Here is a 27,512-nt window from a genome sequence, read left to right as displayed (position 1 = left end):
AAATCACCACAGAAAGTTCACACCATTAACTGAGGATGCACTGGAGAATTATGCTGTAAAACTCAAATTTAATTTTGATTGAAAAACAAAAACGGCCTTAAATCATTTAAGTTTAAAGCTGGCTTGCGATGCCCATTTTACACAAGTTGATATTATTTTTAATGAAATGTCTATAACTTGCTCTGTTTAATTTGTCAGTAGTGTCAATAAACATCCCTTTAACCCAGTCAAAAAGGCCTCAATCCACAGTAAACCACTTAATTCGTATCCCTTTAAATACATTTTTCCTGCGGATCTACCCTCCTGCAGATTTCAGTTGCAAAAGATATCAAACACACCTGCATGCAATTATCAAGCGCTGTTTAGGTCCTAATTAATTCAGTTCAGGTGTGTTTGATAAGGTGTGATTGGAGCTGAACTCTACAGGAAGGTAGATCTCCGAGAATAGGGTTGAGCACCTCTGCTTTAAATGCTTATGAACTGCTGCTCACTTTGCTGCTCTCTGAGAGGTAGGATGACAAATGGCTTTGATCCTAGAGCTTCTGCTGAATTTTGTCAGTATGACTAGTGTGGAGGAGTATTTGAAGCTGTTACCACACATTGTAATGATAAAATGTGAGATTGTGATGGAACATCCATCTCCCACATGTATAATCGACGTAGTTGATTATTGTTTAACGTTGCATTATTATCAATGTAAAATGTATTTATAAAAAAATCTTCCTATGAAAAGTGATACTGCTCTATTCAACAAATGAGCTCAGCTACAGTCTCTGAGGTTGCTGCTACTTAACCACAGCACAACACTCGCAAACACACTCTGCATATGCATGATGATCTGATTCTTAACACCAGTGCACTGAAGCAGGCATTTGGTATATATAAACAAACAAAACAAGCAAGAATTGATAAACCTTATGTGCTATCTTTTAAACTTTTCTTACTCTTTCTGTGATATTCCCTTCACATGAAACATTCATACATCTGTTACCTGGATCTGTTTAAGGATTACTGTGAGCCTCTAGATCTGAACACAGAGCAGAAAAAACATTTGCTTTTTGTTTAAAAAAAAAAGAAAAAGAAGAAGTATGAGGAGGACATGGTCTATAGATTGTTGCAGGTGTAAAAGGCTTGCTAGTCATATAAACCAGCAGGAAACACTAAAATAATTTCAAGAGTTCACACTTAGCTGATGATTAATTATAAGCTTGTTTGGCATGCTGTCCCGGGAGAGAGCCCTGAGCTCATGAGATCCTCGAGCCCAGGACTCCCTCCCGTTGCAAAGCGGGAGGGGAGTTTGAGCTCAGGTAGATCTCGAGAACTCCCCTGCTGTAGCAAGTGAATGCTCTTGAAACTAATTACTAACTAGGAGCGTGTCTATGTTGACAATTTGGCTTGTTCAATTGGCTTAATTGCATGTTTTTGGGCGGTGGGAGGAAACCGGGGAACCCGGGGGAAACCCACGTGAGCACGGGGAGAAGTGCAAAACTCCGCACAGAAATGTCTGCTAGTTTTGGTAGAGCCAGGAACCAGAGACATTCTTGCTGTGAGGCGACAGTGCTAGGCACTGGGCCACCGTGTCACCCGTCTAAGAAGGAGGCGTAGGGGAGGAAGGGGGGACTCTTCAAAACGAAGATAGCAATGGAATAAACCCCAGGGTATTTATAGTAGTTTAGGAGTCATCTGATTGGATAGTAGTGAATTGGATAATGCGGGTCAGCTGCTAGCAATCATAAGCACGTGATCCTCTCGAAATTTGTTTATACATAAACTTCACTTCAAGAGTTCACACTTAGCTGATGATTAATTATAAGCTTGTTTGGCATGCTGTCCCGGGAGAGAGCCCTGAGCTCATGAGATCCTCGAGCCCAGGACTCCCTCCCGTTGCAAAGCGGGAGGGGAGTTTGAGCTCAGGTAGATCTCGAGAACTCCCCAAAAATGCCTTTGAATAGCTCGGGACAGCAGCCGCGTATTGAAGAGCCCCCCAAAAAGGCAGGTGTAACAAGCCATATCCGGCTGCTGGATATAGCGTTGATAGCTTAGGAAGAGAAGCTTCTAAGGGAGCAGAGCAAAGTAGGCTGCTAGAGCCTAGGCGGGGTGAGGGCAGGGCTGGATTGACTCCGCGGGAGTCAAGGCTCAAATATATACACCCCTGCGGGGGTGGGAGCTGGGGTTAGTTTGCTCAAGCAAGAGTCGGGAAGATTTGGGCGGTGGAGACTCTTGCGTGAGAGGGTGGGAGGTGGCCAGGGCCTGAACTCCGGCGGGAGTTGAAGCTCGTTTTAGTCGCCCCTGCGGGGGCTAGAGCTGAGGATTGAGGGCCTATGCGTAAGGAAGAACATAGCGAAAGAGTGACGCTGAAAGAAAGACAGTTAGCGGAGAACTCAACGCTGGAAAAGAATTGAGGAAATAGGAGGGTAAGGAGATAAGGGGGAAGATCAGAGAAGGGTAAAAGTAGCGGAAGCACTCACGCTGTAAGGAAGAAAGAAGGGGCAAATAATTGCCAGGCGGAGAATCTCAACGCCAGAAAGAAGAAAAGGAGAATATAGAAGTATATATGCATATATAAATATATATGAATATATATGGTTATTACATGGTAAGGGCCGGGCATGGGTGGTGATTGACTCTTGCGAGAGTCGAAGCTCGGAGCGACCCCTGCGGGGGTCAGAGCTGCTGTGGGCATTTCCCCTGCTGAAGTCTGGGAAAGGGAGGGGGTGGTGGAGACTGCAGCAGGGGGTGGCCGGGGCGGGACTCTTGCGAGAGTCGAAGCTCGTTTTAGTCACTCCTGCGGGAGTTAGAGCTGAGGATTGATGGCCTATGAGAAAGGAAGAAAAGAGAGGGCGGAGGAACTCGACGCCAAAGGAAGAAAAGGAGAGAGGGAATAACCTGCGTGCGTGAGCATGCACGTGCGTCTATTCCTGTTTCGGCATGTGCATGCACACGCATCGGAACAGGTATACATCGGATGATATGCGCATAACATGCGCATACCATTTCTAATGGCCTGGGTGGGGCGGCGCAAATGGTGACTCTTGCGAGAGTCGAAGCTCAGCGCGACCCCTGCGGGGGTCAGAGCTATGGGGGGGGGGGGGGGGGGGGGGCAGTAAGAGTCGGGAAGAGGGAGGGGGTAGTGCAGGCTCTTACTGGAGGTGGTAGTGAAGGGGTGGCCGGGGATGGGCTAGGGGTGACTCGCGAGAGTCGAAGCTCAGATTGGACCCCTGCGGGGGTCAGAGCATGGTGAGAGAAGGAGCATAGCAGATTGAAAGGAAAGTTGATAGCATAAATGCAAGCTGCACAACATGTAATGCCCATGGGCTCACATACTCATTTGCTTGCACGTGCATATGCATACCTAGACGTACGCCCACACCCATATACATATCCACGTGCAAATAAGCATGTATACGTGTGCAAACGCACGCTGTATCTGCGCGAGCAACCTCACACATTTCCATGCGCACCCGTACACAAGCACACACGCACACGTACTCCAGCCTACTTAGGGTCGAGCTCGTACCCCTAGTTGGAGTTTGGAATTTAGCTGATTAGGGCTAGCTGGGCTGTCTTGAGGTGGGATCGGCTGAGGCGAATGTAAGCTTTGAAGGCATCGGAGGACCAGCGGCCTAGGGTCTGGATTTGGTGCGAGGATAGACCTTTGTGAGCTGCTGTGGTGGCTGCGTCAATTCTAAATGAATGCTGGAATACAATTCGGGGGAACGCCCGAAAGGCGAAGGACTTCTTTCAGATGTTTTTGAAACCAAAAACGGGTTACTGGACGGTTAGCGTCATCAGTAAAAAGTGGGGCATGTGGGTCTGACTCCTTTGCTCTCCTTGAATGGAGAAAGGCTAGGAGAGTTTGGAATGGCTGTGTGGGGGAAAAATGTTAAATATGTAAATAAAATGCCCTTTGCTTGTCTGATCTGTTTTGCTTTGCTTAATGAAAAAGGCGAGTGTTTCAGCATTCAGCAGTGTTAGAACAGATATAGTGGGGTGTATTGCGGGATTGAAATTGGATGTGATAGCCATTTCTGAATATGACTCAAGGGTCCTTGGTGCGACAGCGTGAAGGATCAGGGATATGGAAGTTTTATGGCAATATCATTTGTGAATAGAGTGGAACAGGTGTTGGATGCTGGTCTGCTTCCGGTACCAAGAGCCGAAATTTCTGGAAAAGAAAGTGAGAGAGAGAATCAGCAATTTGATTTTGCAAACTGGAACATGTCTAGCAGTCATAATGAATTGCTTTTTGGCTGCCGTCCAAACGAGGCGTCTTAATAAGGGCATAATTGGAAGTGCGTGTGAGCGTCCTTTATTAATGCAATAAACGGTGGCTTCGTTGTCGCAATGAACGAGAATGCTAGAGGCGGACCATTCATCTACCCATAAAAGCACTGCTGCGACTATGGGGTAGAGTTCGAAAGCGCAGATGATTGCTGATTTCTGGGTAGACTGAGCATCTGCGGGGGCCACGTTGAAGTAAACCAGTGACCTTGGTAAAAGCCGCCGAACCCGACTGAGGGGGCAGGGTCAGTGAATAAATTAATATCCACCGGGGAAGAAATTAGGTCGCTATAGAAAAAGGAACAGCCGTTCCATTGCTTAAGGAAGGAGATCCATAAGCTGCGTTCATTGCGACTGGGTTTAGAAAGATATATGGTATCTTCTAAACCGGGGACCGAGGAGGAGAGCTGAAGGAGGTGAGTAATAAACGGGCGGCCTTGAGGAATTATGCGCATCGCGAAATTGAAATGCGCGAGAATAGATAGCAGTTCGCGTTTGGTGCATGATGGTTTCTCGAGGAAATTTTGAGATAAAGAGATTATACGGTCAATCTTTTCTTTGGGAAGGGATGCTTGAAATTTATTCGAATCTAAGTTGATGCCCAGAAATTCTATGGAAGTGCTGGGACCGGCTGTTTCTCCTCTGCGAGGGGGATGCCTAGATTTTCGAAAACCTTTTGGGTGATCGATAGGTGTTTAGCTGGGGGTGAAGAAGGTAGGGAAATAAGGAAAAAATCATTGAGGAGATGGATGATATGCGGGATTTCGTAGTTATTAGATAAAATCCAGCATAATGCTTCTTAAGCATATCGAAAATTTTAGGACTACTTTTGCAGCCGAAAGTTTATCGAACTGCAAAATTGTGAGCGCCAATAAATGCCAAAAAGGTGCCAGAAGTCTGGGTGAATTGGCGTGATTTTAAAGGCGGATGAAATGTCGATTTTTGCAAGCCAAGCTTTGCGGCCGGCTAAACTGATGAGCGAAATTGCTTGGTCTATATCATGATAATTCAGCGAGTATTCGTCTGATGGAATGGTGCTGTTAATGCTAGGAATATAGAATTGTGAGGAGCGGAGACCAATAATCAAGGGTTTTTGCTAGAGAATTCTCAAGTCGCAATGTCAATGGGACTAATACGAGAACGCTGAACAGTGGGGCAAGAATAGTACTATCATGAGTTTATTATCGATTCTTTTTGATTAACGAATTCACTGTTGCAGGTTCGGTAGTCGCAGATTGTAGATTGGAGCAGAATAAAGTTAAGGAAGGGAGAGCTGAAACGCCCGGGTTAGATCCTTGGGTTAGATCTGAAATCAGAAATCAGAAGTTAGTATCAGGGTGACAATGCAATTCAAGCAATTTGAGAAATATGGCATCGTGGATGTGAGCTATGTGAGTGGAAATGCATCCTTTATGTAGAGTGTGATTGTATTTGAAGAGCATATAAAATGTAATGGGTTGGATGAGGGTCAGGTTCTGCAGCCAAATGTCATGGTCTTTTTATTAATGCATGGTCTGATAGCTTGATGTCGCTACGTGCAAGGATGGTAGAGGTGAGCATTCATCCCCCCACAGAATGGCAACTGGAAGGAGAGCTGAGGATAAGGGGTATGGTTTGTCTGGTGGTCCTGGAAGTGTTTATTGAAGATCCGTTGTCAGAAATGTCCTCCTATTCATAGCAGCCAATCAGGAAGTTGTTTGTTGCTGTTTCACATCCAACTGACTTGCCATTATAAGCTTACATAAGACACTAGTTGTATGAATAAATGAGTCACTGGTTTAGTGTAATTGGACCCCAGTGCTTTGTGTATAAATTTTTTTTTTTTTTTTTTTTTTTTTTAATTTTATTTTATTTATTTATTTATTTATTTTTTTTTTTTGCTAACATCGAACTCTGAACTCTATAAGACTTCGAGGGCGATGTCACCACTTAGTAAAACTGTGAATGGAATGTTAGTAATTGGCTTTACTTTAATCCATGAATAACATTTGTTGATATCTTAACTTCATTCACAAGCTTGTCTGGTCCAAATTCATTCATAAGACTTGCAACAGAGTCAAGAGAGAGGGCAGGACCTTCTCCAGAGAGCTTATTGGGTGGTGACGCTTCTCCTTACAGCTATTGGCTTAAAGGAGAGCCAGTCAAGCGTGCCAAAGGTGAAAAAGCCCGGCGGCCATTTTGTTGATCAAGTTCACCATTGTTTATGACTTGAGCTGTTGCTTGCTGAACATTCCAGCAAACAAGCTGTTAAATGTTATGGATCAGTGGACGGGCAAGAGGCAAGTATCTTTAGTTAAAATCATTGTTTACACTAGTCTTGTTATTCAAAAGATTTATAAATGTTTTAGTCTAAATGTTTGGTAAAGTTATTTTGCAAAGCTTCCCTTCATGTGCATAGCATGTGCACCGCTAGGAAAAAGGTAATGGTTCAGTTTCATTGCAATGGCTTTGGAGTTTTTGGCTGTCATTTGCTGGAGAATAGGGTTGAAGACACAGCAGATGCGTTGAAGTAGAAGGTTTGATGTTTGTTGAAGTCGTTGATGCAATTGTTGGAGTTGTTTTGAAGTAGTAGTTGTTGTTGCTGCAGTTGTTGTTGCTGCAGTTGTTGTTGTTGCAGTTGTTGTTGTTGCAGTTGTTGTTGTTGCTGCTGTAGATTGTAGCTTGTAAATTATAGCTAGTAGCTTGTAGATTATAGCTGGTAATTTGAAGATGGTAGCTGGTAGATTGTAGCTGGTAGGTGATAGCTGGTAGGTGATAGCTTGTAGATGCTTTGGTTGTCCATGCTGGTTTAGAGTAGGTTCTTCAACGGAGCTAGCTACGGTGAAGCTGCCTCTTCAAAACGAAGATAGCAATGGAATAAACCCCAGGGTATTTATAGTAGTTTAGGAGTCATCTGATTGGATAGTAGTGAATTGGATAATGCGGGTCAGCTGCTAGCAATCATAAGCACGTGATCCTCTCGAAATTTGTTTATACATAAACTTCACCTAACTACATGTTTTCTATTCATCTTGCTGTGTCTGATCTGGTAGAATCTTTTATCACCAAAGTGCACTGAAAAACAGGATTTCTGCAAGATTGTTGCAAACAATTGATATGGATTGAATTTAAACAAAGGCAGCACAGTGGTGCAGTGAGTAGCACAATCGCCTAACAGCAAGAAGGTCGCTGGTTCAAGCTCTGGCTGGGTCAATTGGCATTTCTGTGTGGAGTTTGCATGTTCTCCCCATGTTAGCGTGGGTTTCCTCTGGGTGCTCCGGTTTCCCCCACAGTCCAAAGAAATGTGGTATAGGTGAATTAGATAAGCTAAATTGGCTGTAGTGTATGTGTGTATGACTGTTTCCCAGTGTTGGGTTGCAGCTGGAAGGGCATCCACTACATAAAACATATACTGGATAAATTAGCGATTCATTCTGCTGTGGTGACCCATGATAAAAGGGACTAAGCTGAAAAGAAAATGAATGAATGAATTTAATGTTCAACTTAACTTGTTTGTTTAAATTCAGCCCAAATAAATTTACAACCACTTACATAAAAAAAAAAAAAATTGTAAATTCAAGGAATCATCTTTGAATCATTTATTTCAGTGTAGCTCTTGTGGAATAAAAAAGTTTGGGTGTTAAAGCATAAACTTTAACAAAAAGATGATTTAAAAAAAAAAAAGATTACAGTGGATCTAAGAGCTGTATGGAAGTGTTTTCGCCCATAATATTTCCAGATTTATTGTCAAAAGTCAGATTTTCAGTCCATAATATTGTAGTAATATTACTGTAAACTTAGTAACTAAATCATTTTGACTAAGGTATGTCTTTAAAAACTGAAAGAGTACTTCTGACGATACAAACTAACTTTGCCATCTGATTAAACTTAAACAAAACACTGATCACACACTTTCCGAATCTGCAGAGACAGAACAATCAGCATGAACTGGAACCACGTCTTTTATATAAAAAAAGACAAGAGGCAAATCTGGATTTCGAAAAGTTCTCAGTTAAAAAAAAAAACATTTCAAAAACATTCATTACAAACATATTTTTTCACATGTTAGCAGACCCCTGTAATCCACACCTGGGGGTCCACACGCTACTTGTGCTCTCATTGCAGGGAAATCGAAACAAAAACTTAGTTGCAGCACATTTATAAACAAAACACTGACGATTCATGGCTCCGAACAATTCTTCTTTCACTTGTTTGACTTATGGTTGGCAACACAACATGCCGCCTCTCTGAACCCTGTAAGAGGTAAAAACAGTCTTCGAAGCTTTATCATGCATATTAATGAAGTTGCATCTCGTTCACAATAGAGCGTGCTGATTGGTTCGAGCTAAGTCTTTCTCAACAAACAGATGTGCTGAGAACTCAATGACGTCACTTTGTACCGGCTGGAATCTCCACACTGGATCTCATCGCCATGCTGCAGATTCAAAATTTCTTTTCAAACCAGAAAAACGAATTTGCTCTAAACAACACAAAAACAAACAATTTTCACTTTTTAGTGAACCGTATGTCTCAATAGTGTTTTTAACAACATGATACATGTTAGACTGTCAACATCTCAAATGCAATTTGGTGTTTTGTGACCCTTTAAAGCAGGGGTCACCAATCTTGGTCCTGGAGGGCCGGTGTCCCTGCAGGGTTTAGCTCCAACTTGCCTCAACACACCTGCCTGGCTGTTTCAAGTATACCTAGTAAGACCTTGATGAGCTTGTTCAGGTGTGTTTGATTAGGGTTGGAGCTAAAATCTGCAGGACACCGGCCCTCCAGGAACAAGTTTGGTGACCACTGCTTTAAAGCATAGGTCTCAGACTCGATTCCTTGATTCCCGCAGCTTTGCACAATTTTTCTCCAACCCTAATCAAACATAACTGATGCAACTAATCAAGGTGTTCATGACTACTAGAGACTATTAAGCAGGTGTGAGTTGGAGGTGGTTGGAGATAAACTATACAGAGCGTTTGAGACCATTGCTTTAAAGCAGGGATGTCCAAATTCGGTCCTGGAGGGCCGGTGTGCTGCAGATTTTAGAACTTGCCTCAACACACCTGTAAAGATGTTTCTATAAAGCCTAGTAAGAGCTTGATTAGCTAGCCCAGGTGTGACTGATTGGGGTTGGAACTAAACTTTGCAGGACACTGGCCCTCCAGGACCGAGTTTGGACATGCCTTCTTTAAAAGTTCTACACGCAACAATGTTAATTGATAACCTTTTAAGTTTTGTGCTTTAAATGTAGCATTTTTGGTCATACATTTGAGTTTTTGATCAGAAAATAATAAATGATTTGAGTTTTGGAGACACTGCTTGTTTAACCTGCAGCAGACATGCTACATCCCTTTGCACTGCCAGAGAAATACAAATGTAGGTAAATTAGCCAGGTCTTTGCTTTGCATCTAAACTGAAGCTGCAGTTGATTGGCTTGTGTTTAGGTGTGACATGCAGAGATCTTTCCTGACCAAAGTAAAAGATAAATGCAAAGCATGGACCGGATGGTTAAGTACTGTTACGGTCGTTAATATCAATAAGGTGTATGTTTTAAAATAAGGTCTAAATAAATAATGTGATAGTATAGATTTATAAAATCCATGTTTTAATTGCAATGTATGGTATAGAATATAAAGTCATGGTGCAGTGGAAAAATAATTAATATTGTGTTTGACTCCCATGAGCTTGGATGACTGTACAACTGAAAAATGTACATTATGACTTCCTAGAGCACAAGTCTGGCAGATGACTTATGAGAATCATTATACTCTTGTCTTACACTACCTGTCAAAAGACTTGTTGTGACTTCAAGTTGATCGTTTAAAAAAAAAAGTGGCAGAAGGTCAAATTTTTTTATAATTTTTTTTCTCTCTGATGAATCATCTGTGAGCTGCATCCCAATCACAAATACTACAGAAGAGCTTTTGGAACCTGCAAGGACTCAAGATTCTCACAGAAATCAGTCAAGTTTGGTAGAGGAGAAATAATTTTTTGGTTTTGGTTTGGGGTTAGATTCAGTATGGGTGCGCAAGAGATCTGCAGAGTGGATGGCAACATCAACAGTCTGAGGTATCAAGTCATTGATGTTGCCCATTAAATTACAAATCACAGGAGAGGGCAAATTTTTCAGCAAAATAGTGCTCTTTGTAATACTTCAGCCTCAACATCAAAATTCCCGAAAGCAAAGAAGGTCAAGGTGCTCCAGGGTTGGTCAGCCTAGTCACCAGACAGGATCATTATTAAGCATGTCTAAGGTAAGATAGAGGAGGCATTGAAGATCAATCCAAAGAATCTTGATGAATTCTGGGAGTCCTGCAAGAAAGCTTTGTGCCATTCCAGATGACTTTATCAATAAATTATTGTCATTGCAGAGATGTATGGATGCAGTCCTTCAATCTCATATGAGTCATACACAATATTAATTATTTTTCCACTGCACCATGACTTTATATTCTATACTGTACTTTATTTCTGTTAAGTGATAAGACTTTGTCTCAACAAAGTCAGACCTTAATGTCGTAATTAAATAATTCAAAATCAAGGCATGATCATATTTTATTTTAGTAAAACAAGCGTAATATAGAGGACTTTGCCTTTCATATAATACACTTCTGATACCAAATGATCAAATAGAAATAAGGCTATTATTTGTTGTTCATAAAACCTGGATAGGCGACAAGACTTTTGTCAGGTATTGTACTGACCATTGCCAGATCCCAAAATAATGTAAATGCTAAGTTCAAGGCACATCTATGTGGTTCTGGGCAATACTGTCAGGCTGATTGGACTAGTACCTATGAATTTGACTGTTTTCTTAGTTATATCAGGATGAGTGAAACTTGATAGTCTGGACAAGACTTTTAACTATTGTTGGACTTTGGTCTGAGGCTTCAAATAAGTTTTAAATTAATTATGAATCAAATGTATAAAGCATACAGAGCGCTCTGGGCAGCAGAATAAACTCTTTATAGTGTGAGGTTTACATGTGGGCATTCCACAATACTCTCTAACCTTCGCCGCCAAGTATATATTGTAGATTTCCCTTCTGCCTCACCCAGGGGCTCTCCAGTAAGAAAGATACTCCATCCAGATCAGTTCAAACATCAGTTCAATCATCAGTTGTTAGGCAGAACAGCAAACCTGCACAGAAAAAAATTATGCATTCACATAACAGAGCCTGCAAGAGAGTGAGCTTAAGCCCCTCCCGTCTGTTATTGTTCCTGTAATGAGCACACTCTGGAAGAAAAGATGTAACATTCTGTTGATAAGTACCGAGGAGTTAACTTCTCAATAATCAGTCACACAAAGGCACGGCTGTTATGGTTTTATAAGGTTTATAAGTTTTTATAAGGTTTTATGAGGATAAACGCATCAGCATAAGTTCATGTAATTAGTTAAAAACAGAATTAAACTATTAATGCAAGGATTAGTTTATTAATGCATAGGATGAAGTTAAAATCACCAAACATTCCTTCACTATCCACCTCAATTACATTTTTTGTTAGTTTCTAAAAGTCAGTTTATTTATCTCTGCCTATACGCACTGACCCTACTAAAAATGTATATAAAACAGTGCAACACTCTACTTGCTAAACTTCTTAGACTTTTTCATGGATGCAGCAACAAAGAGTCAATAAGACTGCCGCTTGAAAAAAGTTCATTCTTTTGAGCTGCGCTTAAGTTCATACTAATTCAAAATCTTTCCTCTGTGTGTTTCAGGCAATTATGCGTGCTGTAAATAGGAAAGCAGTGGTGGTTTTGCTGGTGCTTTTGCCACTTACAGCTATGTACTTTTACTACTGGAATTTAAACAGCATTACAACCATCAATGTGCTCCAAGGACCTGACTCTTTAAAAATGATTTTAGAGAAAAGGTCACAAAGTTTGCAACACACAAATGACCACATCCCTTACCAAATCAAAGACGACGTCTTCAAGTAAGAAAAGCTCTTGCACACATGCTTCAAAAAGCTATAGAAATCACAAAACACCGTCTCTGTGCCAATATAAAGAAGTCTTTTGTTCTCAGTATAAAATAAAAAACTCATTTGAAATAAACATTGCCTCTTAATTTTACACTCTTTTATTGCTAGTAAATGTAATTAAAGGCATATGATGTGTGACTAAACTTTCAAATATGCTTTTTACCTTTTAAGCAGAAGTCTTGCCTTAAACGGGTGTGTCTGTGAAGGCAACAAACCAGGCATCACGTTCCCATTTTCGAAACTGTTGTTCCCTGAAATATCGGCTACTAGGCTAGAAGCAATGTTTGACGATTCAGACCTGCAAAAAGCAAAGCAATACAGAAGTAAAGAGTACCAGCGTTATCGTAAAAGGTAGTGCATCGTTTCACATTATTTTTATAGTTTTAAAAAAAAAAACATTAAGAAGGTTTTAACTTTCTTACACACTTAATTGAAATGCACACTTAAAAAAACATTCTGTGGTAAAGTTTATGACCATTATGACAAACAATTGACATTTTTCTTTGGTAAAGCACAAAAAAAGACATTTTGAAGAATGCTTGGGCATTGGACTTCTGAGTAAAATGTGGGTGAGTAACTGGGTTACATTGGTAATTAAACAGTTACTCGCCTACATTGACTACTGTAGTATTTTTTTTCATAAAATGGAAGTCAATGGGAACTGGCATTTGGTATTCACATATTACAAAATGTCTTCACATAAAGACACACACATGTTTTGGAACAATTTTTAAGTTGTGTTTTCATTTTTTGGGTGGATCTCTTGAAATGTTAGATAAGTTTTTTTGTTTTCAGGGCATATACAGCTGCAGATTCCCTCATCTTATCTGAAGCCAACAGCCCTCTTCAGTACCCTACGCAGGGTGTGGAAGTCAGACCTACAAGGTCCATTCTAATTCCAGGTAAAAAAAAAATATGTTTATATATATATATATATATATATATATATATATATATATATATATATATATATATATATATATATATATATATATATATATATATATATATATTCAAAATCTGATAAAAAGTCTAAATTATCATGAGAATCCAATTCCTTAAAACCACCAGCGGGATTGTAAATTCTATAGATGTCTACTGTAAATCTGTGTTTTAAAAGTACACAGATGCAGCAATGTCATTTTCATAATGACCAACACAATCACAATCAATTTCTGGTCTGAATTTTAATCTTTTTTTTTTTTTTTTTTTTAACCCAACATTGCAAAATACAGTTTTTAAACTGCATTTGAACCCTCAGTATACTTCTGTTTAATTTAACAAAGTATGATGTTAATGTAAATCAACTCTGATTGTAAATCATTATCATATTCATGCGTAAAAGCACAAGATTACACATCAAGTCTGTTATTATGTTTTCAAGGTTTAAGTCTGAACCAAAAATCAGAAAAGGGCCCTTATTTGGTAAGCACAACATTGTCTTTATTGCTTCATAAATATTAATGTATGCTATGTGTCTGAGGAAGTAAGTCATTTTGGCTAGAAATTACGCTTACTGCAGGAGAAAAAAAAATGCTTAGAAAAAAAATACCTGCAAATAAGGAAACATCTTCATTGGTTTGACAGCACATGCACTGCAAATCCTCACACCAATAGATAAACATGCTCCAAATCTTCACAAAGCATGCAAATACCACTGACCACAAGGGAAATGTATAAAATGATGAACTGAAAAAAGTGACCTTCCTTTTTATCTTTTGCATATTATTGATTGGCTGATGATTATCTTTGAATCATTATTAGTTAGCTAAATTAACCAAATATCCTCAACTAAATTAAAATGAGGACAAATTAAATTGCAGATAAGAATAATAGGCTATTTTTTAAAAAACTGTAAAAAAAAATCAGGCTCTTTTAGTAAACTGTAAAACCCAAAAAGGTAACTAGAACCATTTGAGGTAACCTATTGCAACAAACCATTTAGGTTCAAAAACTAATCCTAATGAGTACTGTGAACTTAGTTCATTTGAGTAATCGAAGCAATTTGAGCACAGAACTCAAACCAACTGAGTACTGTAAAACCTAGTAAGTTAAGTCAACTCAAACCATTTGAGTGAAAGTAATCTAAATGAGTACTGTGAACTAACTCCATTAAAGTTTAATTAATAAGGGAATTTAATTAACTAATTTCCTTCAACACTGAGTTCAAAACTCTTTATTAGTATATTGAGTTAACTACTGTACACATTTCATTTGATAAAGTTGACAGTTGGCTTTTACAGTGTAGGCTAATGATGGAAAGGACAAAATAATACAAATAAAATTTGCTAACTTTAGTAATTTGTTTTAAAAATATTTGTCGATCAAAATATGCATGTGCTTTGAGGATTTGCAGCATGTTTTTTTTAATGTTTATGTGTTGTAACGATTTGCAGCACGTTTTTCTTTTTGTACCTGCAAGATTTGCAGTGTGTGCACTGTCAAAGCGATGTCGAATTTTATTTTATTATTTTTTTTTTTTCTAATTTGCTGATGTTTTATTTTGCAGCTATTAGGCTGTCGGGCACCGTACATAAGAAATCTATTTTAATACAATCTCATTTGCAGGTAGATCTGATTGCTACTATGGGAATATTCAGCACAGCAGCAGTGGTCGATGGAGTACAAGTGGAAGGGGAAGGAGAGATGCAGATTCATTTTATGAGCAGATCACTTGCTTCACTAAACAGACAACTCGAGTTTGTTACCTATACAAACACACGTTTCCATCCCAACACAGCAGACGTTGGTGAGAACCCAAAACAAGTTTCCGCATCACATTAGAAAATGTTTGATCTGCAAAAAAAGCAACCCTTCAATGTCAACATCTACGACAAACATCAGAACAGAGCAAACAACCTCATTATTCACTGTGCTTATTCATAAATTTATAATAGAGTAGTCATTTTGTGGCCAGCATATGTTCCCTTTTGTCTTGTAAAAAAGGTTGCTATGAGTATTTTGTTTCGACACTGAGGGGCCAGTGCCATGGGGGTTTTGTGGAGCAGAAAATAACTGCATTAAACAAGCCAAAAAATGTAACAAGTGATTGTTACAGCATTGCTGATGGCTGGAAATAGAACAGTATTCAGTTTCCAGTCATCTGACATGGCACAGAGAACAGGAGATAAAACATCTAGAGGCTTGCACTACAGACCTGTCAGGTTTTAAGCCGCAGATAATTAATGATCTGTCAACAAAAAAATGTAAACAGAAGACAGGTTTTGAGCTTTTGTGATCCATCTACATCAATCAAAAGTTCAGTATACATTTTAGTGATGACAAGCAGATGAGCCCACAATGTGAACACTCTCTCTTAATGGATCGAATCATATTAAGCATATTTATTATGTTTGTTTACTTAACACAGAGTTTATCATGTTGCCCCAAACCTTAACCATACAAAATTGAATCTTATCATATCACTTTCATACCACTTTCACAGATGTGGACTTGTAATTTATTTAATTATTTTATTATTATTAATTTATTTTTTATTTTTTTTAGTTTTTAAAGTTTATTCATAAAATTTATTAAAGATAGAAATTAAGTGAACTAAAAAAAAGTTCTGTGAAACTAGCTTTAGGGCTTTCAGAGCAGAAATGAAAGCAGCAGCTGCTGCTTCAACTTTTTGTTGTCCTGTTTTCCATTCATTTGTAAACTCCATGAGCTTATTTCACAATATTAGAATAAGAATTAGAAATCAGGTTGACAAACAAAACGTAATGAAACACCATATGTATATGTGAATAGGGCTCGCTCATACTTGTTATCCATAACCAAAATACATCTTAAAATAAGACTGTGACATCACAAGAAAATGAATTAAAACAGATTCATGTAAAATGTTTTAGCACTGTAAAACCCAAAAAGTAAAGGTAACTCAAACCATTTGAGAAAACCGATTGCAACAAACCATTTAAGTTCAAAACTAATCCTAATGAGTACTTTGAACTTTTGAGTAAACAAAATCCATTTGAGGAAACAAAGCAATATGAGCACAGTACAAACCAATAAATGAAGATAGCTGAAAACCAACTGAGTATTGTAAAACCCAAGTTAAGGCAACTCAAACCATTTGAGGAAACCGATTGTTATGAACCAGGGGTCACCAATCTTGTTCCTGGAGGTCCGGTGCACTGCATGGTTTAGCTCCAACTTGCCTCAACAAACCTGCCTGGGTGTTTCAAGTACACCTTGATTAGCTTGTTCAGGAGTGTTTGATAGGGTTTGATAGGGATCTGCAAAACACCGGCCCTCCAGGAACAAGTTTGGTGATCCCTGCTATAAACCATTTGAGTTAAACTAATCCATGTGAGTAATGTGAACCTGCTCCATTTAGGTTGAAGCAATGAGGCATTTAATTAACTCATTACCTTCAACACGGAGTTCAAAACTCTTTTCAAATAAGTAGAATTACCCTTCAGGAATTTGAGTTAACTATACATTTCATTAGATTAAGTTAACTGTTGGGTTTTACAGTGTATTTGATATAAACCAAATATATTAACAGAAAGATACAATAATGTAAAATAAGCATGTTTATGTCCTTCATTTTATTTAAGTACAACCTTTCCTTTATCTGTAACAGTCCAGTTTAAATCAGGTGCATTCCAGGCGTCCTTTACCATCAAGATTAGACATCCACCAATGCCCAAATTCTATAATCCAGCACCAACGCAAGGTAAACCATAACAATCAATATCTTTTCTACATAATTCATTTCACAGTATTCATGTTTTATGTTGTTGTTCTTCTTACAGAATACAATGTAAACACTTTGGTCACCATTGCCACCAAAACATTTCTACGCTATGATAAACTTCAGGATTTGATCAACAGCATTCGACAGTTTTACCCCACTACAACTATAGTAATAGCTGATGACACAAAGGAGCCTAAGCCTGTAACTGGACCCCACATCGAACATTATATCATGCCCTTTGGAAAGGTTTGAATATACTCTTATAAATAATCTCAGTATTTTTTTAAGTCAGAAAAACTAGATTTTGTTTTAAAATTCTGTGTTTTAATTACAGGGCTGGTTTGCTGGTCGTAACTTGGCAATCTCCCAAGTAACTACCAAATACGTGCTTTGGGTGGATGATGACTTTATTTTCACCTCAAACACCAAACTGGAAAAAATGGTGGATCTTTTGGAGAAAACCACTTTGGACCTGGTGAGAAAGCCTTTTGTAATTACTTGTTCAGACAAAGACGTTATAGAAAGAATGTTTAGCATGAAAATGTTTTGACATGTCAGAAGAGAAAGAGCAGGAAGCAATAAGGAATGTTATTTGCTCACACAGCCAGACCTGACTAGTCTCATGATTCCCACAATTACTTCCTCTTAAACATAGAAACCGCACATTTGGTATTTAGAAACATGAATCTTATTAGAAACTGCTTTGCAATCATTTACAAATGTTGTGTTAAATCCAGCCATGCAATCATGGAGCTTATAGGTTTCAAAAATAAAGTGTTGGCTCAATATTTGGTTGAGCAATGGGTTGTAAAATCATGGAACATAATTTTTTTTTTTTTTTAAAGTACGCAGCCTTACCTTGGTAATTCCATATAGCAATAGCATATTATTAGTATGGAGCCAGATCAGTCTCAAAAATAATACATTTACAAAATAAAGTTCATACATGCACAGCACAATTCACATTTACAAAGTCTAATTTGTAAATTCAAAACACGGTTCATAAATACAACAAACAATTTGTGAATTCACAAGTAAAAATATTTTTGCCAAATGAATTGGATTTGTGTATTAACGATTCACGTTTTGAATATATGAATTGTATTTGTATATTTTTTTAATCGTGTTTTGAATTTTGATTTAGATCTTGTATTTACGAATCAGATTATAAATTTACGATTTGGATTTGTGTATTCATGAATCTTATTGTGAATTTACGTTTAGTACTTGTGTATTATCAAATCGTGTATTGAATTTCCGATTTGGATTTGTGTATTTACAAATCGTGCTTTAAGTTTACACATTGTATTTGTGTATTTTTGAATCGTGTTGAATTTGATTTGAGTATTCACAAATCACAATTTAAATTTACACATTGGATTTGTGTATTTATTAATCGTGTTTTAAATTTACACATTGGATTTTATTTTTATGAATCATGTTTTGAATTTACGACTTTGATTTGAGTATTTACGAATCACGTTTTGAATTTACAAATTGGATTTGTGTATTTACAAATCGCAACTTTAAATTTACAAATTGATTTTGTTTTTACGAATCATTATATTTTGAATTTAAGATTTGTATTTGAGTATTTACGAATCACGTTATGAATTTACGAATTGGATTAGTGTATTTACAAATCATGATTTAAATTTACACATTGGATTTGTGTATTGATAAATCGTATTTTAAATTTACACATTCGATTTGTGCTTGAATCGTTTTTTTTTTACGAATTGAATTTGTATATTTTTTTAATTGTGTTTTGGAAAATGAATTTTACGAATTGGATGTGTATTTTACAAATTGTGTTTTGAATTTATAATTTAAATGTGTATTTTTGAAAAGTGTTTTGAATTTACGAATGGGATTTGTTTATTTTTCAATTGTTTTTAATTTACAATTTGGATTTGTGTATTTACGAATCACGTTTTGAATTTAGGATTTGAATTTGTGTATTTACAATTGGTGTTTTGAATTTATGAATTGAATTTGTATATTTACTTACTTATATTTATCGTATTTTTTAAATGTGATCTGTCTTGTGGATGTATGAATTATAATTTGTAAATGTATTATTTTTGGAACTGATCTGACTCCATATATCAGTAGACTCCTTAAACACATTTTAAGGTGAACATTACTACACAACTACATAACTTCATGGAGCAAAAAAAAAAGTGAAATTGAATCAAAGAATACCTACTGCAATGCAAATATTTCTCACAACACAAAGTTTTGTTTTCTGTTTGGATGTGGCAAGCAAATGAGTTGCAAAGAAAACTTAAACTAGTAAGATGCAAATGAAGCAGGGGTGTCCTGCACCTAGGGTCTGGTTTTACCTGACTTAGTATTAGCAAACTCCAACAATAAGTTAAAGGCTGTTGGATTTAGCATGTAGAGACACGTCATAATTGCACATAAATACCCCCATGATTAACGTATTCTCGGGTGGAGTTGTTTTTTTGGGGCGAGGAAAACACCTATTACACTTGTGCAACTTAAGAAACATTGGTCATGATTAACTTAAGAGGAGTGACCAGACAAAAAAAAAAAAGATTTTTAGGAGGAATTGCTCAACCAAGGAATTTCTCCTACTTGCCTTCTGTCACAAAAAATAGTCAAATCTGTTGTAGCATTCACATCATATATATTTTGAAGAACAAAATTACCATCCAATTAAATTTCTATTTTGACCTTTTGCATTTAGTGAAAGCTGGACCTGTGCCATCTTGCATCAGGATACATCCAGTAATTTTACTAAATCTTTTCAATTTAGAAGGAGTGTAATGGTATACACGCGTTCAAATTGAACAATACCAAGGATTTCAGTTTGGTATGCACTACAAATCAAACCATTTACTACAGCTATTTGGATAATACATATTTGTAAAATAAAATAGCCTAAAGTTTGTAATAAGGTTCTCAGTGCCACTTCTTTTAACGAGGCAGCCGAAATGGTGTACTGTAACAGATAACGTGTGGCATGCCCCTGCTACCCTCTAAAAAAAACATCTCCAACAACTCCAGTCAGACATACACTGGACAAGCTACGATATATCTAACTAACTGACTGACTTACTTAGTTACTAACTAACTTCCTAACTAACTTACTAACTAACTAACTAACTTCCTAACCTACTTATTGATTCATTCATTTTGTTTTTCGGCTTAGTCCCTTTATTAATCCGGGGTCGCCACAACAAAATTAACCTCCAACTTATCCAGCACATGTTTTTATGCAGCGGATGCCCTTCCAGCTGCAACCCATCTCTGGGAAACATCTATACACACTCATACACTATGGACAATTTAGCTTACCCAATTCACCTGTACCGCATGTCTTTGGACTGTGTGGGAAGCCGGAGCACCCGGAGGAAACCCACATGCATGCAGGGAAAACAGGGAGAACGCAGGGAAAACTCCACACAGAAACACCAACTGCCTTAGCCAAGCCTCGAACCAGTGACCTTTTTGCTGTGAGGCGACAGCACAACCTACTGCGCCACTGAGTTGCCAGGCATTAACCTACTTAACCTTCTAACCTACTAACATACTAATTAACTTCCTAACCTACTTACCAATCAACTAACTAACCTACTAACTTACATACTTACTAACTAACCTACTAACTTACCAACCAACCTACTTACTAACATACTTAACTTGCTTACTAACCTACTTACTAATGTAATAACCTATTTACTAACTTACCAATTAACCTACATACTAACTAAACTACTTCCTATCTTACTAACCTAACCTACTAACCTACTAACTTACTAACCTATTTACTAAGTTATTAAGCTACTTACTAACTTCCTTTTATATCAAAGTTGATATTTAGCCACACCATGTTGGTGTTTTGTAACATCTAATTTTATGAGGTAAACCTGGAGGACCAGGATATACACGCATACATTACTGATAATTTAGCTCACCCAATTCACCTATAGCGCATATCTTTGGACTGTGGGGGAAACCGGAGAACCCGGAGAAAACCCATGCGAACTCGAACAGAACATGCAAACTCCACACAGAAATGCCAACTGACCCAGCCGGGGCTTGAACCAGCGACCTTCTTGCTGTCAACAGCACTACTCCCTGTGCCACCATGCCACCCACAATATTCATTAATGCAATTCTCAGAACATATTGTACACCAAACTATTTTTGCAGTGCCTGGCTGTGGGATTTCAGTGGTTTCATAAGTCTTTGGTGTTATGCTTTTAGTTTGTTTGCTAATGTATTGTAGGCTTGATTTCCTGTCATGTTCATGAACAAAAGCTTTTAGACACTTGACCAAATTGAATACAATAAAGACCAACTGTTACAATGGAATACTTAGAACACAATTACTGGATTACAGTCAAATTTTTGGAGCCTGAAATCTATCTATCATGAGGATGCATTCAACTCTGCGACAAGAGAAAGGCTGTGTAAGAAACCAAAATCAATCAAAAAGTGCTTCTAGGGTAATTAATGTGTTGGTTCTATTTGGGTAAGAGATACATTAAGATAAACAGCAAAATTATAAGCCCAAGGCTTATAATGCAAACTTCATGCGACTTCGGTAATATTGAAAAAAATTAATATTGCGGTATGACGGTATTTACAATACCGTTACATCCCTATTAAAATCTAATCATCTTGTTTAATCCCATCCCTTTTCACAGCACCGTACTTCAACGATTCACTCTGAATGATTTGTTCATCAATCATTTGAATCAGTGAGTTGTTAACGGGAGACTCACTCTAAATGAATTGTTTGAATCAATGGGTTGTTAACTGGAGAGTCACTCTGAATGAATCAATGTTTTCACAAACCTTTCCACATACCAGATCACTTCTGCATTACATAAATCTTTACAAACAGCCAACGTATAAAACTGTTTCTTTCCACTTTCCCTCATCCTTCCTCTCTGTCTCTCACTTCAAGAGGTTAATAGTGCAACAAACACATTCTGTTCCGCTTTAACCTCCCGTCTAGACAATATATGTCTTCTCTCCTCCAGGCCAGTGCATACAACTCCCTCTAATACCTGGCTTTCTGATGTTCTGTGTCAACACAGAACAGCACTCAGGTTAGCAGAGAGAAAATGCCACAAATCCAAACATCTTGCTGACCTGAACAGACTACAGTCCAAACTCACAGCATTCGTCACACGCGTTCATTCTGCCAAAATTCAATGCTACAAAACAAAGTCACCTTCACTTCAGACATTAGTAAACTCTTCAAATTCCTCCTCATCCACTTCCTCCGACCACCTCCTTATTTGCTTATAAGTTTACCTCTTTTTTTTTTACTAATAAAGTGACACAAATTATCAATCGTTTCACACGCCATCCATTTCACATTCACAAAGAAAATCTCTCTTCCTCCCTCTTCTCAGTAGTAGTAGTAGTAGTAGTAGTAGTAGTAGTAGTATCCAGACAACTTCTCTATGGACATCCATAGACATCTGTTCACTACAACCTGTTGCCTAACACATCCTACAGGACATTTCCTCAACCATAGTGCCTGCGCCATCCATCTAGCTTGGACCACAGGCAACTAAATAGAAAGTTCTAAAACAATCACAAAAATGAATGCACTTCCGCATTGTAGAGTAAGGTCAATACTGTCAACGATGAGTTCTGATGTTCCAGTATAGTAAGAGAACTTCGATGGCTGTTTCCACTAAGCAGAATGGTACATGCTGAAACACCGCATTATAATATTTACAATGACAGTACTCCGCTATGAGCCATGCTCAAACAAAGCTTATTGATTTCTTGTGGCAAACATCCACATAAGTAGTAAGTTCAGCATCTTTTGCATGTCCTCCATTGTTTACAATGACATTCACATGTCATGTGGAAAGTGCAAGGGGGCTTGCCGCTCATCAATACTTATAACACATTTGTGAATGCCTGAACACACCAAACATGAAAAAAAGAAACTGAAATGAGAAGGAACTTTCTATACCTACGTAGGAGGATGCATTTCCATACTCACAAGTAGCAGTTTCTCTGTGGTCATTTCATCAAAGGAAACCAAAACTCATGGGGCTCACAAACAAACTGTAAAAATAAATAAATAAATAAAAGCTTTACATTAACTCTTTTTTTTTTATGTGTTTACAATTAATTCTGTAGTGGAGAAGTTGAAGTGGACAGTGGATAAAGTGATGCTTAATTTGTGAACACTTTTATGTACCATTTTCACATTGACAGCAAATGACAGCAGGCCTTTTTGCATTCCTTATTGACTTGCATTGTTTGCTCTAAATGGTGCTGCATTTCTCTTAATAATCCGTTGACAAATCCTATGGCACTTCTTGTAACAAGAGTGGGTGTAACCCATGTATTTTGGTTAAATTTGCTCTGATTCACCTTGGCTCTCTGCTTTGACTGCTCCACCTACACTTAAATTTGCTTTTGTGCCAGTTTTGGCAGCCTCCACCCTTTATACCTGCTGATACCTCTCCAGGAATAGGTGAATTTTCTGCAATTGGATGTTTTTAATTTTATGGTTTGTAGCATGATTGCAGAATAAGCATTGCTTTACTGTCATTCAAAAATCCTCACTTATGTCCTCATGTAATCTTTGGAAGAATGTGGCACTGTACATTCTATGACTTCTCGGCAGAACAAGTATGCAGTGTACGTAAGCCCTGATAAATAATAGAATGTTCCTTCTGTACTGCACATGCGTGAAGTGTGAGCGCTTTTACTCAATACTCTACCAGACAGTGTTTCCAACTTAGTGATTTTTCAGACCCCCTTAGCGCCAAATTTTTAAAAAGGCGACTAGCGAATGTTTTTAAGTTTTAACGTTACTTGAGATTTTTAGAGAATTTTTGTCCATGCTGTACCATTCCTAACCTTACTCTTCGTGACTAGCTCCAGGTGATGCCGTCGGCTTCTCCCCCACCTTAGAGCACTCAAAGGTGACACAATGCCACACAGCTATCTCTCACACCTGCAGCCTCGAGGGCATATCAATGCTCTTCATACTGACGGCAAATGTTTTAGCACCGTGAGCGTGAGGTATTTCCCTGGTACAGTCAAACTGTTCTGCTGTTTTAAATGTAATAATTTGGTTGTTCAGAATCGCAGTGATTTTAGTGACACCAGTCTGCCAGTGATCAGAGCAGAGGCAGGTAGTCTGCAAGAGTGAGAATTTTGAGAACATTTTGGGGGAAAAGTAGAAATACGACAAACAATGAAACAGATGATAAACGTTGTGAGCCTATTAAGGGAGGGCCTGTTCAAATAACATTTTCCAGTTAAACGGCCGCCAATTCGCAAACAGAAATTATTCATACCCATATGAAGAATGTTGAATATATACAGTTGAAGTCAGAATTATTAGCCCCCCTGTTTATTTTTTTTCTCTAATTTCTGTTTAATAGGGGGAAGATTTTTTTCAGCACATTTCTAAGCATAATAATTTTAAAAAACTATTTCTAATAATTTGTCTTAATAATTTTTACCTATTTGTCATGATGACAGTAAAAAATATTTTACTTGATATTTTTCAAGACACTTCTATACAGCTTAAAGTGACATTTAAAGGCTTAACTAGGTTAATTAGGTTAACTAAGCAGGTTAGGGTAATTAGGCAAGTTATTCTATAATGATGGTTTGTTCTGTAAACTATCGGGAAAAAAATTAGAGGGGCTAACAATTTTGTCCCAAAAAATGGTTTTTAAAAAATTAAAAACTGCTTTCATTCCAACCAAAATAAAACAAATAAGACTTTCTTGTGAAGAAAACACATTATCAGACATACTGTGAAAATTTCCTTGCTCTGTTAAAACATCATTTGGGAAATATTTAAAAAATAAAAAAAATAAAATAAAAAGGGGGCTAATAATTCTGACTTCAACTGTATGTAATATGGACATACTACTCATCTAACGTCATCTTCCGCTTTCACCTATATAGCGAGGAAAGTAGACATATTTGCATGCAAATCAGTGGTTTTGTTGATATTTTAATGTTGTTGTTGTTGGTCGTGTCTAATAAATCAAAACTCTCACACATTTGATGTTAACTTCTGCTTTACAAAGTAAGGTGAAGAGCAAGTTTTTGTATGACATGTTTTGAAATGGCTGCTTGAAAGAAGTGTTGTGATCATGGTACTATAAATGTACTTTGAATAATCACAATGTGAATTGTGTTTGCTTTGTAGGTGGGAGGGGCAGTCAGAGAAGTGACAGGATACACTGCCACCTATCGACACATGCTCTCCACAGACGCTGGTGATGAAGAGGGAGACTGCCTACACATTAGGACAGGATTCCACCATGTCATTGAAGGATTTCCCAATTGTGTGGTTACAGATGCAGTCATTAATTTCTTTATGGCTCGCACAGAAAAGATACAACAAGTGGGCTTCGACCCGAGGCTGGCTCGGGTTGGTCATTTAGGTAAGAGGCCATGTACATTGCTCCACATAAATGATTGAAAATGAATTTGTATCAATTTCTCAGTGAATATAGTTCATATATTTTGGTGCATTTACACTAAACAGATTTAATAAACCGATATATTTATGAAATAATATTTCTGTCACCAAACCATTTGTTCTTCTTTAGAAATTGGAAAGTTTATACATTTAAATTCATGTGAAATATTGGAAATATAAATTACAAACTACGAAATTTCAACTAAATTTGATCATTTTTTTGTTTCTTTCTCTTGAATTTTGCTCTTTTTAAACTTTTTATTTTATATTTTTCCTTGATATAAATTTGGGTGTATTAATTATGGATCGTTGTCATAAATTATTTTGTTTGATGAACTGCAGGGTTGGCTTCAGAACTAACTAATCTGTTGTATATGCACAAATATAATATTGTAAAGCTTCCTATAGAAGTCATTTAAATGAGAGATTTGTGAGATTTACTCTTATAGGTCGAGCACTATATATATACTATACATGTATATATAATGTATGTATTTTTATGTCTTCTTCAGGATTTTTTATTGATGGACTGGGCTCCCTCCACGTGGGCTCCTGTAATGATGTTATTATTAATCATGCATCAAAGATCAAGGCAATGCTGCCATGGGGACAGTCTGATATTGACAAAGCCTATTCTAAGTTCCGCTATCATTCCACTAAAGAGACATCTATGAACGAATATGATCTTTATTACCTCAAAAATCATTTTCAATGTGTCACTAGTGACTAAATATGGACTGTTAAAACTTAGAAAAAGCACTTTCAGGGTCACTCCCAACAAATAGCCGACGAACATTTATAAACCATAACAGGAAAATGAGCAAATGACCACACACACACACACATGCTTTTTTTTTTTTTTTTTTGGTTGTCCACAGATGGCACAGCACATTTAACATCTACTGCATATTTAAAACACTTTTAATGTTGTTTTTGTATTTAATTTGAATATCAGCATTTGTGAGATCTGCTCAGGTTATTTGTGTAAATGTGACTTTTTTTTTTTTTTGTCTTTTTGTTAATGAGGTAACACAGATTTTATTTTGACCCTTGGAAAATGAAGAAATGGCACAGCATGGCATATTGTTTCTAGTGTTATTAGACGTTTTATTTAATACTTTTTGTGTTTGAGTATTAAAAAAGGTATTATTGAATAATTCTAGAAGTTAGATGTACGTCTACACAATTTTCTATTTATTATATCATATACTGTAGATGAAAAGTTCATAGATCACATTATATTTTACACTTTATAGTGTTGCTCAGTTAAATTATTGTCAATTAAATGGACATATGTACATGTATGTACAGCATGATTGTAAATGTCAGAATATATATTAATTCATTTTCTTTTCGGCTTAGTCCCTTTATAAATCAGGGATCGCCACAGCGGAATGAACTGCCAACTTATCCAGCATATGTTTTACACAGCGGATGCCCTTCCAGCTGCAACTTAACCCTGGAAAACAGCCATACACTCCCATTCATCCACATACTACGGACAAGTTAGTTTCTTCAATTCACTTACAGTATAGCGCATGTCTTTGGACTTGTGGGGGAAACTGGAACACCACGAGGAAACCCACATGAACACAGAAAGAACATGCAAACTCCACACAAAAATTCCAAGGCTCAAACCAGTGACCTTGCTGCAAGACAACAGTGCTACCCACATCGCCACCGTGCCACTCGGAATGTATATAATTACATATCAATTTTGAATTTTCTTTACTGGGATTCTGTCATGTTTTGTCTTCTTTTTTTATTGCAAGCTTGAGCTTGCTAGCCTCTGTGATTGTATTCTTCTAAAAGTTTATGTATAGCTATATTTTTTCCAAAAGTTGTTCTATCTTGTCCGTCATTGGATCAGTTTTTTAAAAGAGTCATCTTATCCTGTGGTGACCTTTTTTCCATTTTGTAACACAGTGGCTGATTATTTATTAACAAAAATTTTATTTGCTAGCTACAATTTAAAGGCCACTGCACTTAACGTCTGTTAGACAATAAAACACACCTTCAATATTTAGTTAACTTACTAGGGGAAAAGCAGACTGTATTCTTTTAGCGGCACAATACATCAAGGCCTTACACAAAAAGGGAGAGG

General features: G+C 37.5%; 2 protein-coding genes across 2 annotated transcripts in view; one reads left to right on the top strand and one right to left on the bottom strand.

Annotated features, from left to right (window-relative positions):
• Positions 1-27,512, bottom strand: part of c1galt1la (core 1 synthase, glycoprotein-N-acetylgalactosamine 3-beta-galactosyltransferase 1, like a) — a 47,353-nt gene that overhangs the window by 16,183 nt on the left and 3,658 nt on the right.
• Positions 463-26,527, top strand: b4galnt1a (beta-1,4-N-acetyl-galactosaminyl transferase 1a). The gene is given in 11 exon segments (NM_001080570.1): positions 463-509; positions 11,980-12,197; positions 12,417-12,596; positions 13,041-13,147; positions 13,630-13,670; positions 14,814-14,994; positions 16,837-16,929; positions 17,009-17,196; positions 17,285-17,425; positions 25,133-25,370; positions 25,921-26,527. Coding segments are annotated over 10 exon segments (1,599 nt in total). The 5' UTR covers positions 463-509; positions 11,980-11,985; the 3' UTR covers positions 26,139-26,527.

The sequence above is a fragment of the Danio rerio genome, chromosome 23, assembly GCF_049306965.1.
Source record: "Danio rerio strain Tuebingen ecotype United States chromosome 23, GRCz12tu, whole genome shotgun sequence".
NCBI lineage: Eukaryota > Metazoa > Chordata > Actinopteri > Cypriniformes > Danionidae > Danio > Danio rerio.
Note: the sequence above shows the minus strand (reverse complement) of the source record. Positions and strands in the feature narration are given on the sequence as shown.